We start from the raw sequence: 17,480 nt of genomic DNA on the forward strand, positions 1-17,480 counted from the left end.
AGTAACAGACTGGTTGGAAATTCCATCCAGAACAGTGAGGAGAACATGGCACCCAAATTTCCAAAGATTCCAGTCGGCTGTGAGCGTAAAAGAGCAACAGCAAAGCAAGTACAATGCTGTACACTTCGAGTGTCTACTTCAAAGTCGTATGCGTACTAAGCTCTGTACACTGGCTGATGACACTGTGCAAGTAATTTAACCTACGTGTGCCTCCACTTCCTCATCAGGGCCTGGCTCCTGGTAAACACTCAATAAATTATAGCTACAACTATTATTACTGTAACTGGCTTTCTCCAAATTTTCCAGAAGAGTCTGCATTTACAGAAGACAGGGACTGAAAACAAGCCAACGTATCTATTACCAGGCACCAATACTCAAAGACATCTAAGAGATTTACAATCTTTGTAATATGTGGTGTATTCAGCTCACGTGCATAGGATTTTAAAATGAAATTGGAACATCAGTACCACGTGCTTACTACCCTCTCTTGCTAATTAGTATTTTTTTAAAAGCATGTGTCTGGGAATTCCCTGGCAGTCCAGTGGTTAGGACTTTGCGCTTTCACTGCCAAGGGCCCAGGTTCAATACCTGGTAGGGGAACTAAGATCCCATAAGCCACATGACATGGCAAAAAAAAAAAAGTAAAAGTGTGCGTCTTATTTTTAAATATATTGTTACCAACACCTCAACGCGTGACCATCTACTTGTTACATGAATTATCTGATGCTCTTGGATCCATACTTAGCTTCAACTCCTGAATTTTTATGCAGACTTCAAGACTTTGTCAGACAAATTTAAAAATCTTTTTTTTAACATCTTTTTCGGAGTATAATTGCTTTACAATGTTGTGTTAGTTTCTGCTGTATAACAAAGTGAATCAGCCATATACATACACATGTCCCCACATGCCCTCCCTCTTGAGCCTCCCTCCCACCCTCCCTATCCCACCCCTCTAGGCCATCACAAAGCACCGAGCTGATCTCCCTGTGCTATGCTGCTGCTTCCCACCAGCCACCTATTTTACATTCGGTAGTGTATATATGTCGATGCTACTCTCACTTCACCCCAGCTTCCCCTCTCCTGCCACCCATGTCCTCAAGTCCATTCTCTATGTCTACCTCTTTTTTCCTGCCCTGCAACTAGGTTCATCAGTATCATTTTTTTTTTTGGTTCCATATACTTGCATTAGCATATGGTATTTGTTTTTATCTTTCTGACTTACTTCACTCTGTATGACAGACTCTAGGTCCACTACCTCACTACAAATAACGCAATTTCGTGTCTTTTATGGCTGAGTAATATTCCATTGTATATATGTGCCACATCTTCTTTATCCATTCCTCTGTCAATGGACACTTAGGTTGCTTCCATGTCCTGGCTATTGTAAATAGAGCTGCAGTGAACATTGTGGTACATGTCTCTTTTTGAATTATGGTTTTCTCAGGGTATATGCCCAGTAGTGGGGTTGCTGGGTCATATGGTAGTTCTATTTTTAGTTTTTTAAGGAACCTCCATACTGTTTTCCATAGTGGTTGTATCAATTTACATTCCCACCAACAGTATAGGAGGGTTGCCTTTTCACCACACCCATTCCAGCATTTATTGTTTCTAGCTTTTTTGATAATGGTCATTCTGACTGGTGTGAGGTGATACCTCATTGTAGTTTTGATTTGCATTTCTCTAATAATTAGTGATGTTGAGCATCTTTTCATGTTCCTCTTGGCCATCTGTATGTCTTCTTTGGTGAAATGTCTATTTAGGTCTTCTGCCCATTTTTTAACGGGACTGTTTGTTTTTTTGATATTGAGCTCCATGAGCTGTTTGTATATTTTGGACATTAATCCTTTGTCTATTGTTTCATTTGCAAATATTTTCTCCCATTCTGAGGGTTGTCTTTTTGTCTTGTTTATGGTTTCCTTTGCTGTGCAAAAGCTTTTAAGTTTCATTAGGTCTCAGTTGTTTATTTTTGTTTTTATTTCCATTTCTCTAGGAGGTGGGTCAAAAAGGATCTTGCTGTGATTTAGGTCCCAGAGTGTTCTGCCTACGTTTTCCTCTAAGAGTTTTATAGTGTCTGGCCTTACATTTCAGTCTTTAATCCATTTTGAGTTTGTGTATGGTGTTGGGGAGCATTCTAATTTCATTCTTTTACATGTAGCTGTGCAGTTTTCCCAGCACCATTTATTGAAGACACTGTCTTTTCTCCATTGTATACTCTTGCCTCCTTTATCAAAAATAAGGTGTCCTTGGGGCTTCCCCGGTGGTGCAGTGGTTGAGAGTCCACCTGCCAATGCAGGGGACACGGGTTCGTGCCCCGGTCCAGGAAGATCCCACATGCTGAAGAGTGGCTGGGCCTGTAAGCCATGGCCACTGAGCCTGTGCGTCCGGAGCCTGTGCTCCGCAACGGGAGAGGCCACAACAGTGAGAGGCCCGCGTACCGCAAAAAAATAAATAAATAAATACGGTGACCATATGTGTGTGGGTATATCTCTGGATTTTCTATCCTGTTCCATTGATCTATATTTCTGTTGTTGTGCCAGTACCATGCTGTCTTGATTACTGTAGCTCTGTAGTATAGTCTGAAGTCCATGAGGCTGATTCCTCCAGCTCCGTTTATACTTCTCAAGATTGCTTTGGCTATTCGGAGTCTTTTGTGTTTCCATACAAATTGTGAAATTTTTGTTCTAGTTCTGTGAAAAATGCCATTGGTAGTTTGATAGGGATTGCACTGAATCTGTAGATTGCTTTGGATAATACAGTCATTTTCACAATGTTGATTCTTCCAATCCAAGAACATGGTATACCTCTCCATCTGTTTGTATCATCTTTAATTTCTTTCATCAGTGTCTTATAGTTTTCTGCATACTGTTCTTTTGTCTCCTTAGGTAGGTTTATTCCTAGGTATTTTATTCTTTTTGTTGCAGTGGTAAATGAGAGTGTTTCCTTAATTTCTCTTTCAGATTTTTCATCATTAGTGTATAGGAATGCAAGAGATTTCTGTGCATTAATTTTGTATCCTGCAACTTTACCAAATTCATTGATTAGCTCTACTAGTTTTCTGGTAGCATCTTTAGGATTTTCTATGTATAGTATCCTGCCATCTGCAAACAGTGACAGTTTCACTTCTTCTTTTCTGATTTGGATTCCTTTTATTTCTTTTTCTTCTCTGATTGCTGTGGCTAAAACTTCCGAAACTGTGTTGAATAATAGTGGTGAGAGTGGGCATCCTTGTCTTGTTACCGATCTTAGTGGAAATGGTTTCAGTTTTTCACCATTGAGAATGCTGTTGGCTGTGGCTTTGTCATATATGGCCTTTATTATGTTGAGGTAAGTTCCCTCTGCCTACTTTCTGGAGAGTTTTTATCATAAATCGGTGTTGAATTTTGTCTAAAGCTTTTTCTGCATCTACTGAGATTATCATATGGGTTTTATCCTTCAGTTTGTTAATATGGTGTATCACATTGATTGATTTGCGTATATTGAAGAATCCTTGCATTCCTGGGATAAACACCACTTCATCCTGGTGTATGATCCTTTTAATGTGCTATTGGATTCTGTTTGCTAGTATTCTGTTGAGGATTTCTGCATCTATGTTCATCAGTGATATCGGCCTGTAGTTTTCTTTCTTTGTGACATCTTTGTCTGGTTTTGGTATCAGGGTGATGGTGGCCTCATAGAATGAGTTTGGGAGTGTTCCTCCCTCTGCTACATTTTGGAAGAATTTGAGACGAATAGGTGTTAGCTCTTCTCTAAATGTTTGATTGAATTTGCCTGTGAAGCCATCTGCTTCTGGGCTTTTGTTTGTTGGAAGATTTTTAATCACTGTTAAAAATCTTGGTATTTACACACTGGGGAAAAGGAGGGTGGTTTCGGAAAAAAAAAAAATCATACAATGTCAGAATTGAAAATGACCTCCTAGTCCAATCCCTGATTTTACAAAAAATGATAGTGAAGTTGAGAATAACTAGTCCAAGCACCATGGCCAGGAGAGTGCAGCCAAGGCAGGGCCAGAGCTCAGATTTCCTGATTCCTGGCCCCTGTGCTGCACAGTCCACTGTGCAGGGACATGACTTCTGATCACTATGCAAATAATGACAGAGACTCATCTCAAGCTCAGGAAACCACTTTCTATCATTTCAGGAAAGAGCTTAACTTCCCAGGTTTCATCTAGTTTCATAGAAGATAATACCCCAGAATTTCAGCTGGCTGACTTAAGGGATTCCCAGAAGCTTTACCGCTGAGTAGTCTATCACAACCATGATGAATTCAAATGAGCCATTGAGGGGTTTTGGATTCCTGAGTCTCACAGTCAAGGTAAAGGCATGGATTTAAACTTCGTGGAAGAAACAAAAACTGTTATCAGTTGCAGAATACTCATTTTCAGTAAGATGTTTTCACTGCAAAGGTTATATTTCTCGGGACTAAAAACTCTAGAGATAAGAGCAGGCTGAGATGAGTTGATGGGGAGTGGGATATGCAAAAAGAGAGCAGCTGCTATTACTTAACTGATCTAGAAATAAGTTGTTAAAAATCAGAATCCTGGTAATATTCTCATGGCATCTAATGAATAAATATCAAGTAAATCAATCTATTTGAGCACCCAAGAGTGGGATTAAAAAGTATTATCAATAGATTTAAGTTGAAAGCTGGGAAATAAGAGGGACAGAAAATATTTCATCAGTTCTTCAAGTGATTCAAGTAATGAAAAGAATATTGAAAGAATTCACATAATTAAGCACGAAATAGAAGTCTCTAATATATAGTCAGCAGAACATTACACTTGTGTTCTTATGTCATCTTTGTGAGTTTATTCTTTTGAATGACAGTTTTATTTGCTCTTTTCCCCTATCTTGGAATTATTACTGGGTTTTGAAATGTCCGCTCTTTTTAGGGTTGTGACTGCCATGCATGTGTAGACACTATATAGTCAATTCATAGATAAGGAATTGAGCAGTTCAGGGCAACTAGCCCAAGGTAACACAATTAAAACCCTGGAAGAGGACTGAGGTCACACAACTAGTTAATGACAGAGCATTAACTCTCACTGTCTTTGGAGTAAGAATCAGAAGACTGGAGCTAACAACTTCATTTCTTCTTCACAACAATCCCATGAGGACAGACTAATTAGCCCTGCTTTCCTAGTGACAAATGCAAGTTCCTAAGAGGTTGTGATTCATTCAAGTCATACAGCAAGAAAGCTGATAATACCCAGAGCCAGCTGGTGGTGGAAGCTACAAATGGGCAGAATTCTTCTGGAAGCAAATTGGTGTTACATATCAAAGAAGATGTGGCACATATATACAATGGAATATTACTCAGCCATAAAAAGAAACGAAATTGAGTTATTTGTAGTGAGGTGGATGGACCTAGAGTCTGTCATACAGAGTGAAGTAAGTCAGAAAGAGAAAGACAAATACCGTATGCTAACACATATATATGGAATATAAGAAAAAAAAATGTCATGAAGTACCTAGGGGTAAGACGGGAATAAAGACACAGACCTACTAGAAAATGGACTTGAGGATATGGGGAGGGGGAAGGCTAAGCTGTGACAAAGTGAGATAGTGGCATGGACATATATACACTACGAAACGTAAAATAGATAGCTAGCAGGAAGCAGCCGCATGGCACAGGGAGATCAGCTTGGTGCTTTGTGACCACCTGGATGGGTGGGATAGGGAGGGTGGGAGGGAGGGAGACGCAAGAGGGAGGAGATATGGGAACATATGTATATGTATAACTGATTCACTTTGTTATAAAGCAAAAACTAACCATTGTAAAGCAATTATACTCCATAAAGATGTAAAAAGAAAAAAAAAGGTCTTTAAAATGTGCACACTCGTTAGCCTAGGAAGTGATCAGAAATATACACAAATATTTACATTCATGGATTTACTATAATATTATCTATAATAGCGAAAAAAATAGAAAACAACAATAAGAGCTATTATGCCAGTGGAATATTATGAAAGCATCAAAAATCATGTTTTCAAGGAATGCGTAATGACACAGAAAAATGTTCACAGTATGTCCATAAATGACAAGGTCGGGCTAAATAAACAGAACAATTCCAATTTTGTTATTAAAAAAAAAACATATACATACATATGCAAACATACACAAGGACATATGGAAGGATCTATATCAAAATGTTAAATGTAGATACAACAAGTAATAAAATTATGGATCTAAAAAATGATTAGAAAAATAATTTTTAAAGAAACGAAACCTTACCCATACTGCTGCTATGTAAAATTTTTGTTTGGATAAGTATTTAAAAGCATATTTACTTAAAAAATATACTTCTTATTAGAGAATTTATCTTAACGCTAGTGACTATTTAAGTTTTTCTATGTGCCAGGCATATTTCATACATATGCCCTCACTTAACCCTTAAAATAACCCTGTGAAAGATTATTATCACTCCATTTTAGAGGTGAGAAATTTGAGGGTCCAAGATGTGAAACATGACATCTGGGAAATAAGAAAACCAGATCATGTACCAAGGGGCACTTCTCTAAAGCTTCACATTTGTTAAGCACACAGGCAAAACCTTGTTTCACACTGAATAATCTTTCTAAAGGCAGAACATACTAGGCTTTTAGTTCAGGAGTTGGCATGTGGAAAACGATTAATAGGATGTCTATAATTTGCTTCAAAATATTTCAGCATGTGCAGCATAATGTTATGGTGCATGTGTTAGCTCAAGTTATACACCAGGTAGTAAGTTGCCCTAATGTAGGCTTCACGCTCCAGGCGTTGGTTATGAGCATTCTAATCAGCAATCTTCACTCCATAGAAACCTCGGTAATCTTTATCAGAAACCACCAGAGGCTTTGATAATTAGCATAAGGAATGTTAAAATAGTGAATTTTCACTGGCTTGCTAACCAGCATAATGGATATTAGAAATGGACTCTCATTACCTCAATTAGTAGAACTTAAGATATGGGGATTAGCTCAAAATTCTAGAGCAACACTCATCCTTGCAATGAGGATTTAAGACGATTTAGCAATGCCTTCACCTGCCAACTTTAGGGAAGGCACCCACAGTTTATGACTAAATAGTCCTGTAGCCGGACACTGGACTGAAGATTCTGGCTACCTGATGCTATCTGTAAAAGAGCTGAATCTTGCCTTTGGAATATCATCAGCTCTGCCTGCAGAGAACGAAGCACCCAGAAGGACAGAAATGTAATCAAACTTACAGAACAGGAAGCTACTTTGGGTCTCCTTGTAAATGATTAACAAAGCATCTGTATGTGTTGCAGAACTTTTTCATAAGCTGGTAGTGAGGTTATGTGGGTGCAGCTTACCCTCACCATTCCCAATAGGTACCAAAAAGACCTTAACAACTGTACATACAACCTGGCACACCAATCTGCTTAGGTCAGTATGACAGGCAATTCTGACACTGCTCCTAGTGTTCCTGACCTCTTGGTATTTATGCCCTTGTGTAACCCCTTCCCTTGACTGTGGGCTACAACTGGTGACTTGCTCCTAATGAACAGAATACAGAAAATAAAGAGATGTCACTGCTGTGATTAGGAAACAAAAAAACTATGGCTTTTGCCTTGCTTGCACCCTCTTGCCCTCCCTCTTGCTTGCTGCCATGTTGTGAGATGCTGCACAGAGAGGCCCACATGGCAAGGAACCAAGGGAGGCCGGCAGAATCCTACCAGCAACCACGTGAGTGTTTGGAACTGAATCCTCTCCATTGAGCCTTCAGATGAGATCGCAGCCCCAGCCAACAACTTAATTACATCTTTGTGAGACCATAAGGCTGAGCACCCAACTAAGCCATGCCAGACTCCTGACCCACAGAAACTGAGAGACAATGAACGTGCGCTGTTGCAAGCTGTGGAGTGTTGGGGTAGTCTGTTACACAGCAACAGATAACTAATACAGTTAGTTTAAAAGAATGATGCAACAAACAGATTTTTCCAATGCACATTTGGACTACATATATAGTACCTGAATATACTATACTATATACATATAGCATATAGTGTGTGTGTGTATATATCCATATATCCACATACCTGCATCCAATATATATACACACACACAACATACATATATATATACTAGTATATACACAGGAACAGTATCTTCTGTCTCAAAGAATTATCTTCCACTATTAAAATGGATTTCATAAGGCTCAAATAAGCACACACCCTAAGGAAGCAGCATATTCAGATCTCTTTAGCCATAACATGTCTAGACCAGACCTTCTTTAAAAAGAGGCACAAGTTGCTTGACTTGCCCACATTGTTTCAGTTACAAATATTTCACATGCTGTTGAATTCAATCTCTCTCTGCTTCAGCCTCCTAATCAACACAATAAGAATAATGATGGAACCAATAATGGGGCCTTGCCAGGAGAGTAGCTGAAATAACAAATTATTTTAGCACACGTTGAAAATGTATTTCATAAACTTAAAAAAAAATATCTCTGTGTGAGTGCATAATGAAGGCCCTGCATTTCCGCAGCAGTTGTAGTCATCCCGAAGTACTCAGACAACTGGACTAAAAAAAGAACACTTGCATGACAAGACTATTAGCACCCATATTATCTCCTGCACCTCTCCCAGAAAAGTAAAATGTGGGATTTACAAGAACCACATGGGAGTTCACCAAAAAGTTCTTTTGATTTTTGTTTGGAATTTGGGGGGTGGTGGGAGAGTGGGGGTGAACTGGTGATTGTTTTGTTTTGATTTGGAGAGATGGAGACAAAAACTACAAAAGACTATTACACCCAATGCAGTATAAAGCACGCTTTCTCAGCGGGGACAATATTGAAACCAGATGACAATTTGTTCATGGAAGTGAAAAATATCTTGCAATTTTTATGTATATAGCAAAGATATAATACAGTGTATAAACAGATAATTAGGATATTTATCATAATTATAGGATAATACTATAGGATATTAGTATTAACATTGGGTGGGGGGGACAATTAGGAAAGTCTACAAAGGATCCTTAGTTGGGGGTGATAATGGAAAAAAGACTGAGCAACACTGGCCTGAGGGTTGCCTTCCCAGAATTGGGGAGCACCTGCAGAGCCATGTCTGCCCCAGGTAATATCTTGATCTCTGTTTCCTGTTCTGAGGATCCCTGAGGTTAGACTTGGCTGGCCTGGGTTACTACCAGCTCTGCTTCACAGTTGCTGGCCATTCCCCTAGGCTGCAGAAATGTGTATGAAGCCTTACATGTTTCCCAGATTTCCACCAATCTCTATTTTCCTTCAGATATTCCTCTGTTTCCTTAGTCAGTTTTTTGAGTGCTTGCTTACCTGGAGGCATATGTATCTGTATGTATATGGCAAAATATGTATTTGACAACTAGCATATTACTTGTCCACAGTATGAGAAAAATACACAGTAATGATACTATCCATTGCTATCATGGACAAAGATAGACAGCTATCTCAAAAAGAAACTTTTAGGAAGTTTCCTTGAAAAATTAAACACAGAATTACTATATAATCCAGCAAAGAACTGAAAGCAGAGATTTAAACAGATATTTATTCACCTTTGTTCATAGTAGCAATGTTTGTGTCAGAAAGGCCCCCGAATTGCAAGTCACCTCAAAATGGTAAAGGGAAAAGAGAAAAGCAGTTGAACAAGCCCCCAGAGGAACAAAAACAGAAGTGATCCTGAAACAGGAGGGAAGGGGGCAGGGCACAACCTTTAAAAGAATGACAGCCATAGGACATGACAAAAACTGGTGAGAACTAACTAGGTCCAAGATGGCGGAAGATTCGACTTCCAGTAGACCTTGAGCCTCAGGATATGCTCACTGTAACACATCAGCACGCTAAATGACAAACCCACAGGCGCCGTGACAGTTCCAAGGCCGACCATAAAAGGTCAAAAAGTGGGCCATGGTCCAATTCCCCACTCCTTCCCCAAAACAGCTGAAATACTCCTCCCACTCATTAGCCTATGAAATTATCCACCCCTATAAACACTGACAACCCCCGTACGCTGGTGCCTCTCACCTTCTGAGATGGCCCACACTCTGTCTGTGGAGTGTGTTTCTCTCTAAATAAATCCACTTCTTACCTATCACTCTGTCTCTCACTGAATTATTTCTGTGATGAGAATCAAGAACCTGAGTTTCATTAAGTCCTGAGACCAGGTGTGTGATCTCAATTAAAAGACCGTGGGTTCAATGTTCACTGCAGCTCTATTTACAATAGCCAGGACATGGAAGCAACCTAAGTGTCCATCGACAGATGAATGGATAAAGAAGATGTGACACATATATACAATGGAATATTATTCAGCCATATAAAGAAACAAAATTGAGTTATTTGTAGTGAGGTGGATGGACCTAGAGTCTGTCATACAGAGTGAAGAAAGTCAGAAAGAGAAAAACAAATACCGTATGCTAACACATATATATGGAATCTAAAAATAAAATAAAGGTCATGAAGAACCTAGGGGCAGGACGGGAATAAAGAAACCGACCTACTAGAGAATGGACTTGAGGACACGGGGAAGGGAAAGGGTAAGCTGGAACAAAGTGAGAGAGTGGCATGGACATATATACACTGCCAAATGTAAAATAGATAGCTAGTGGGAAGCAGCCGCATAGCACAGGGAGATCAGCTCGGTGCTTTGTGACCACCTAGAGGGGTGGGATAGGGAGGGTGGGAGGGAGAGGCAAGAGGGAGGAGATATGGGGATTTATGTTTATGTATAGCTGATTCACTTTGTTATACAGCAGCAACTAACACAACATTGTAAAGCAATTATACTCCAATAAAGATGTTAAAAAAATAAATAAATAAGAAGGCATTCCATAACATCTCAAGATTAATCTCCTTCTCTCCCGTGGTCACATAGGGCACAACTAAAATCATTAAATATATCCAAAAAAAAAAAATGACTGTGGGTTCAAGTTCCAATCTGGATTTTGGCCAGGTTTGAGTCCCAGCATGTGGGTTCAAGTCCCAATCTGAGTTGCACGGTTTCAATCTCACCTTGGGGGTCCATATCTAGGACTAGGTTTTAATTTATACATATATATATATATATATATATATATATACTTAGTGAGCACCTAGTTTTTCTTTTTCTGGGAAAAAAAACAGATCCCACCTTCACCACTGTTACCATGACTATTAGCCTCAAGCTCTAACCTGCCCTCTTTCTTGAAGGAAGGGAAGTGTTATATTGTCTTACAGGAAACCACCAGAACAGAAAAACAAGAGGCCACCAGAATTGGTTAGAACGAGCCAAATCCAAGAAGGTGGAAGACCTGACCTCCAGTAGACCCTGAGCCTCATTATATGCTCATGATAACAATATCATGCTGAATGACACACCTACCAGTGCCATGACAGGAAGTACGGGACCACAGAAGGAAGAAAAAGAAGTGGCACGCAGTTGCAGGAAGAACCCTGCCTTTTCCCAGAAAACCAATGCATATGCACCCACCACCACCATTAACCCTGCCTTTAAAAATCTTGCCTTGATCAACTCCCCACCCCCAGAAGTTGATTTGCAAACTAATTTCCCACTTCTCCATTCTCTGGCCATTGAATAAAATTTGTGCTGTTTCAGTAACAGCATCGGTTTCATTATTGGCTGTCTGAATCCAAATGGAAAAGGAACCTTCGACACCGAGGCAGAGGGCTTCTGCTGAGCTATGGTCCAACGATCAATTTGGTAACGTCCCCACTAAACAGCCTCAGGGGTAAAGTTCTAAACTGAAAATAAAGTCACCTAAAACACTCTAATGATGACTTCTACAGAAACCACTTAATCAGGCTCAGCTGTGAAGGTTTATCAGGAAGTCGGGCTGATACCGGAAAACATCACCACTTGGGTAAAAGATAAAAGACACTTAAGCATGAGTGGCTCCTAAAATTGAAAAGCTAACTAATTAAACTAAGCCTCTTTAAAAAAAAAAAAAAGTAAAGTCAGAAAAGGCAAAAGCTAGCAGGAAAAATATATTCTTCCTTCTGAGCATAATAAGTGGGAATTCAGAGGAATCACCTGGATTACTCACTTTAAAAATTTAGTCACTTGATGATTTCCAGATAACAGTCACCAGAAACCTGCTGTGGACCTTGCTGTGCATTCTATTTCCTTTTTACTCATGTCCACGTATATGTACTGAGCACTGTCCTAGGTACTATGGTTGGGGGGACTGGGTGTAAGATGAATAAAACTGTCTCTGTCATCAAGAGCCTAGTACTACTGTTAAGACCATGCCAGAAAACTTTAGGAGTATTTACCCATTCTACCACCCCTTTCCCTGGGAACTAACACCCTAATGCTGATCCACGTAGTTGTGACATAGGATTAGCCATATTTACACAACCTGGCTTCTCCCCTCCTGGCCATGTTTGACCTATGGAAGGCCACTGAGAGTTCCTTCCAGAGAATTTGGAAAGGAAGAAATAAGCAGTCTCTCTGTTGGCCAGAAATCTACGTAACAGTACACTTGGACTGCGGAGGTCACACTATACCGCCTGTGAAGCAGAGAAAGCCAGACTGCATAAGAAGAAAATAAAGCCGATGCATATTCGTATGGACAAGTGCTAAAGAAGGAATACCACCTGAGTTCCTGGCAGCTCTCAGTTCCAGGGCAGACCATTCTGAAGCCTGCCAGCCTCACCACCCTTGTAGCTCTATATCAAGCTAGCCAAAGGTAGTTTCTGTTATTTGCAACCAAAGAGTCCTAATAACTATAGAGGGAGTAGGACTGCAACACAAATTCATCTAAAGCACAACAACATGATGCTGAGTTGGCTAGCATTCTGCTTCATTCATCTGAACACATTTTGAACAGTGAGTGGCACAGTAAGTGATAAAAGATGGGGATGTGAGTCCAGTCTCCACCCTTTGCCAGTCCTATGACCTTGAGTAAATCCATTTAGCCCACACTCAACACAGTGCCTCCCACAAAGCAGGTACTCAAAATATATATGCAAGAGGAAGAACTCTGGGCAAGTAGCCACCTAAAGACTGCGTGCACTTACCTCTTCAAGACATTTCTCATCAACAAAATGGGAATAATAGTGTCTCTTTATGTATCTCACAGAATCAGAATGTACACAATCACTGTGTGATTAAAAGTCACTAAAAGGTTCAGAATGATGGGCAGGTCAAATAGAGACCCACTCGGATTAAACAAACAATATTTATTTATCTAAAGGAAGGGCTGGCAAACTATAGCCCACAGGCCAAATCCAGCCACCACCTGTGTTTGTATGGTGCACAAGATAACAATGGTTTTTACAAATGAACATTTGCAACCAATTTGATGGTAAGGAATACTAATTTTTAACCCCAACTCAGGTAAATGTTATCTCCCCCCAAAAAAGAATTCCATTCTTTTAAGAATTATATGCTTAGTAGACTTTTATTGTAAAAACTATACTCAATTACAATTATTATAATTTTAATTTTGTCAATTAAAAATGTGTGCACATTTGGTTCTCTCTTGTTACAAAGCACCTACACAGTATCTTGATTTTGCCTATTGGCCTACAAAGTCTAACAAATTTACTATCTGGCTCTTTACAGAAAAACTTTGCCACTTTTAATCTAAACAATGTCCCTGGGAATTCCCTGGTGGTCCAGTGGTTAGGACTCTGCACTTACACCGCAAAGATTCCGGTTCAATCCCTGGTTGGGGAACTAGGATCCTGCAAGCCATGTAATGTGCCCATAAATAAATAAATAAACCAAACAAACAATGTCCAAGAAGTCAACTCAGTCAGGGACATAGCACCAAAGTTATTTTTCTCATCAGCACTATTATTTTTAGAGTGCAATTTTGCAGAACATGGGGCTTTTTACAAATGCATATTTTGCAAGATAGCAGGGTAAACCCACAATAATGTCTGAGTAAGTGACAGTCACATCAGACCTTGCAGAAGCTCAACTATCCACTTCAAGCCCAGGCTTAAACAGGTGGGGCCAGCCTGGCAATGTTCTCACCAGGGTCAGGAACATATCATCAATCTAGACAGTATATCTATGGAGTACAGTACAATACCAAATATTCATCCATCACCCTCAGCCTCCCAGATTAACACATTGTGGTCCAGGTTCATTCTTGAACCTAGATCTGTAAAATGAGAACCAAGTTCTATTACCCATAAAATCTCTAAGGTCATAACAATAGTTCTTTAGACCAGCCATTAAGCCTGTCCCACAAAACAAAACTAGGTAACATATGCATCATACCTGAGTAAACCCTGGAAATAAGTGATTATGTTCACCAACATAATTAATAACAATAATAATGACAAATAATTTTTAAATATAATAAAATAAAATACTAATAAAATAATTTTAAAATATTTTGGAACACCTACAATAGGCATATAAAGGTGCATAAGAAATGGACTTTCCTAGGCAAGAAAACAGGATATATCAATCTCATATGTAATGCTATATAAGACAGATAAAAAAAGAATAGCACTATTTAAAACACAGGGTAACACAGGACCTTAGAACTTCAAGGTGGCCTCTGAATAACATTCATGGAAGCCTAAGCTCCCACAAGTACAGAGCTTGAAAACCACAATAAAAGACAATCAGGAGCTCCAGAACTCTGTGTCTTCTTTGTCCAGAATATCAGGACAACAATAACAGCTATTTCCAAGGTTTGTGAGCATTAAATGAAGATTAAATATTCTTTTTAGTGAGTAGCACATGGTAAGCACTCCATAAATATTAGCTATTATTATGTTTTTTACTAAATAGCTGTCATCACATTGTATATACAGTAAATATAATTATTCATTCTGATTATTTCTCTTTATTAGACTATAAGTATTCCCACATTATCACATACTCTTCATTGGCATGTTTTTAACTTAATGAGCCACAAATGGCACTTTAGTTTTACTTTGATTTGGATTTATGTAATAATTAGTGAGGGTAATTATCTTTGCATATGTTTATTAATTTTATTTTTTTCTTGTTTTGTCTGTTCATGAGCCTTGCTCAAGAACCCAGTGGGAATCTCCATGGTTTCTTAAAATTAATGTTGGTTCAGAGTGAAAAGAAGCTTACCTTCTGGGCACCCTGTCTTAAAAATGTGCTGGCAAAAGTTTCCAAAACGCAGTTGAGAAAACCAGCCCCTGTGATTGAAATCCTGCCTTTTTGAATGAACTCTGTCCTGCAAAAAACAAAAATATACATCTTTGTAACACAACATTGTAAAGCAACTATATTCCAATAAAAATTAATTAAAAATATATATATACATACACACATTTGGTGTCATTGGTGTCACCTTTGGTGTCATTCTATATTTGAATATTTAAATTATAGGGATTTCCAACAGCATTACTACCACTTATAATCAACACAAAATAATATCCATAGTAATTCAATAACAGCCTATTACAACAAAGATTTTATCAAAAGGAGACTTCCAGTTTATATAATATAAGCAATGTATTATATTCAAATTAAAGACTATTCATTTCAAGTTGCTAAGAAAGTAGATTTTAAAAGTTCTCAACACACACACAAACTGTAACTATGTGAGGTAATGGATGTGTTAAATAACCTTATTGTGATAATTATTTTATAATATACACAGGTATCAAATCATTACACTGTACCTCTTAAACTCACACAATATTACATGTCACTTACATCTCAATAAAGCTGGAAAGAAGAGAAAACACATGGGTACATTATTCTGATTATAAAAACTGCAAAACACAGAATTTTTATTTATACCTAACAAATAATTCAGTGATCAAACTGTGAGTGTCAGGACAGTCAACAAGCTTTAAGAATCTCTACCTGACCCAAAATAAATAAATTTAACTTATTCTAAGTATATATATATATATATATATATATATATATTTCTCATTCCATGCTACAAAATGTCTTGTTAAAATTGAGTATGAGACAATAATCAGCTGTATGACCTCAGGTAAATTACTTAGATTCTCTTAACTCAGTTTCTTCCCATGAAAATTGGGAATAATTATAGTATCTTCCTTTTACAACTAGTATCAGAAGTAAATGAATTAATACATACAACAGGAACATGAACAGTTCCTGACACAAAGTAAGGAACTTAATTATATGTTAGCCACCATTACTAAAGACAGACAGACAGACAGAGACAGGGACGAACCCTGGAATGACTTCTTTAATCTTTGATTAGAAAAGGAGGTGAGACAGATTATATGTGCCACTAACCTATTTAAAGTTCTACCAATATTGGGACTTCCCTGGTGGCACAGTGGTTAAGAATCCGCCTGCCAATGAAGGGGACACGGGTTTGAGCCCTGGTCCGGGAAGATCCCACATGCTGTGGAGCAACTAAGCCTGTGTGCCACAACTACTGAGCCTGCGCTCTAGAGCCCACAAGCCACAACTACTGAAGCCCGTGTGCCACAACTACAGAAGCCCACGCGCCTAGAGCCCATGCTCCACAAGAGAAGCCACCGCAATGAGAAGCCCATGCACCGCAACAAAGAGTAGCCCCCACTCACCGCAACTAGAGAAAGCCTGCACACAGCAATGAAGACCCAACACAGCCCAAAATAGATAAATAAATAAATAAATATATAAATACATTTATTAAAATTTTTTTAAAAGTTCTACCAATATTAATTATCTCCATTTCATAAAGCAAAGATTTGAATAACACTTGAGAGTGATGTCATAAAGATGGTAGGATAGGAAGCCCCAGGCCCTCATTCCCCCACAGCAACCCCAACTTATGGGCCAAGTTGCCTTTATGAGAAGTGCATAAACCAGCTAAGAGACTGCAGCACCCCAGGCGAGTACAAAGCCAAGCAGAGTCACACTGAAGTGAACAAGAATGTTTGCTGCATTTACCTGTCACAGTCCCCATCCACCCAGCACAGGGCACCACAATCAGGAAAAAAACCCTGACTCCTGGCTTCTCCTTGGAAGGAAAGAAAAGAGCGGAATGTACAGCTAACAATCTGAATTTACAGTGGGCTGTCCAAGGAACTGGTTTCTGTCTTGCCTGACTCAGAATGCTGAAGGGAACAGCAGCATACTTTGGATGTCTGGGGGCTGCTAAAAACAAAAGCAAGCATGGTGGCTTGTTATAGCACCAAAGAATCTGCAGTACCACAAACAGACACCAGGGAGAGCAAGAGAATATGAGCTCTTGATAACAGGGGCAAACCTTCTAACTGGAAAGTTACACACACAAGCCCCAAAGAGAAACATCCTCACAAAAGACATGAGGGCCCCCCCAAAAAAATCTCTACCCAGGCTGATGGGTGAAGGTCTTCCCCTGCACAAAGCCAGTCTGCAGAGGTTGGGAGAGGTGGCTGTCTTTTCAAATGCCCAAGTCTCAACAAAAGATCACAAAGTAAACAAAGAAACAAGGAAACAAGGCCCAACCAAAATAACAAGATAAATCTCTGGAAACCAATCCTAAAGAAATAGAAATCTATTAATTACCTGACAAAGAATTCAAAATAGCCACCTGAAAGATGGTCAA

At 39.0% G+C, this 17,480-nt stretch overlaps 1 protein-coding gene across 3 annotated transcripts in view; it reads right to left on the reverse strand.

Moving 5' to 3' along the window:
* The window catches only part of PRELID2 (PRELI domain containing 2), an 86,588-nt gene that overhangs the window by 18,229 nt on the left and 50,879 nt on the right, over nt 1–17,480 (reverse strand). For all 3 annotated transcript variants that reach the window (XM_081230511.1, XM_081230513.1, XM_081230512.1), the window contains exon 5: nt 15,044–15,149. In XM_081230511.1, the coding sequence (XP_081086637.1) occupies nt 15,044–15,149 (106 nt within the window). The remainder of the gene's footprint in view (nt 1–15,043; nt 15,150–17,480) is intronic.

Source organism: Mesoplodon bidens (genome assembly GCF_964165515.1).
Source record: "Mesoplodon bidens genome assembly, chromosome: 4".
NCBI classification, from domain to species: Eukaryota; Metazoa; Chordata; class Mammalia; order Artiodactyla; family Ziphiidae; genus Mesoplodon; species Mesoplodon bidens.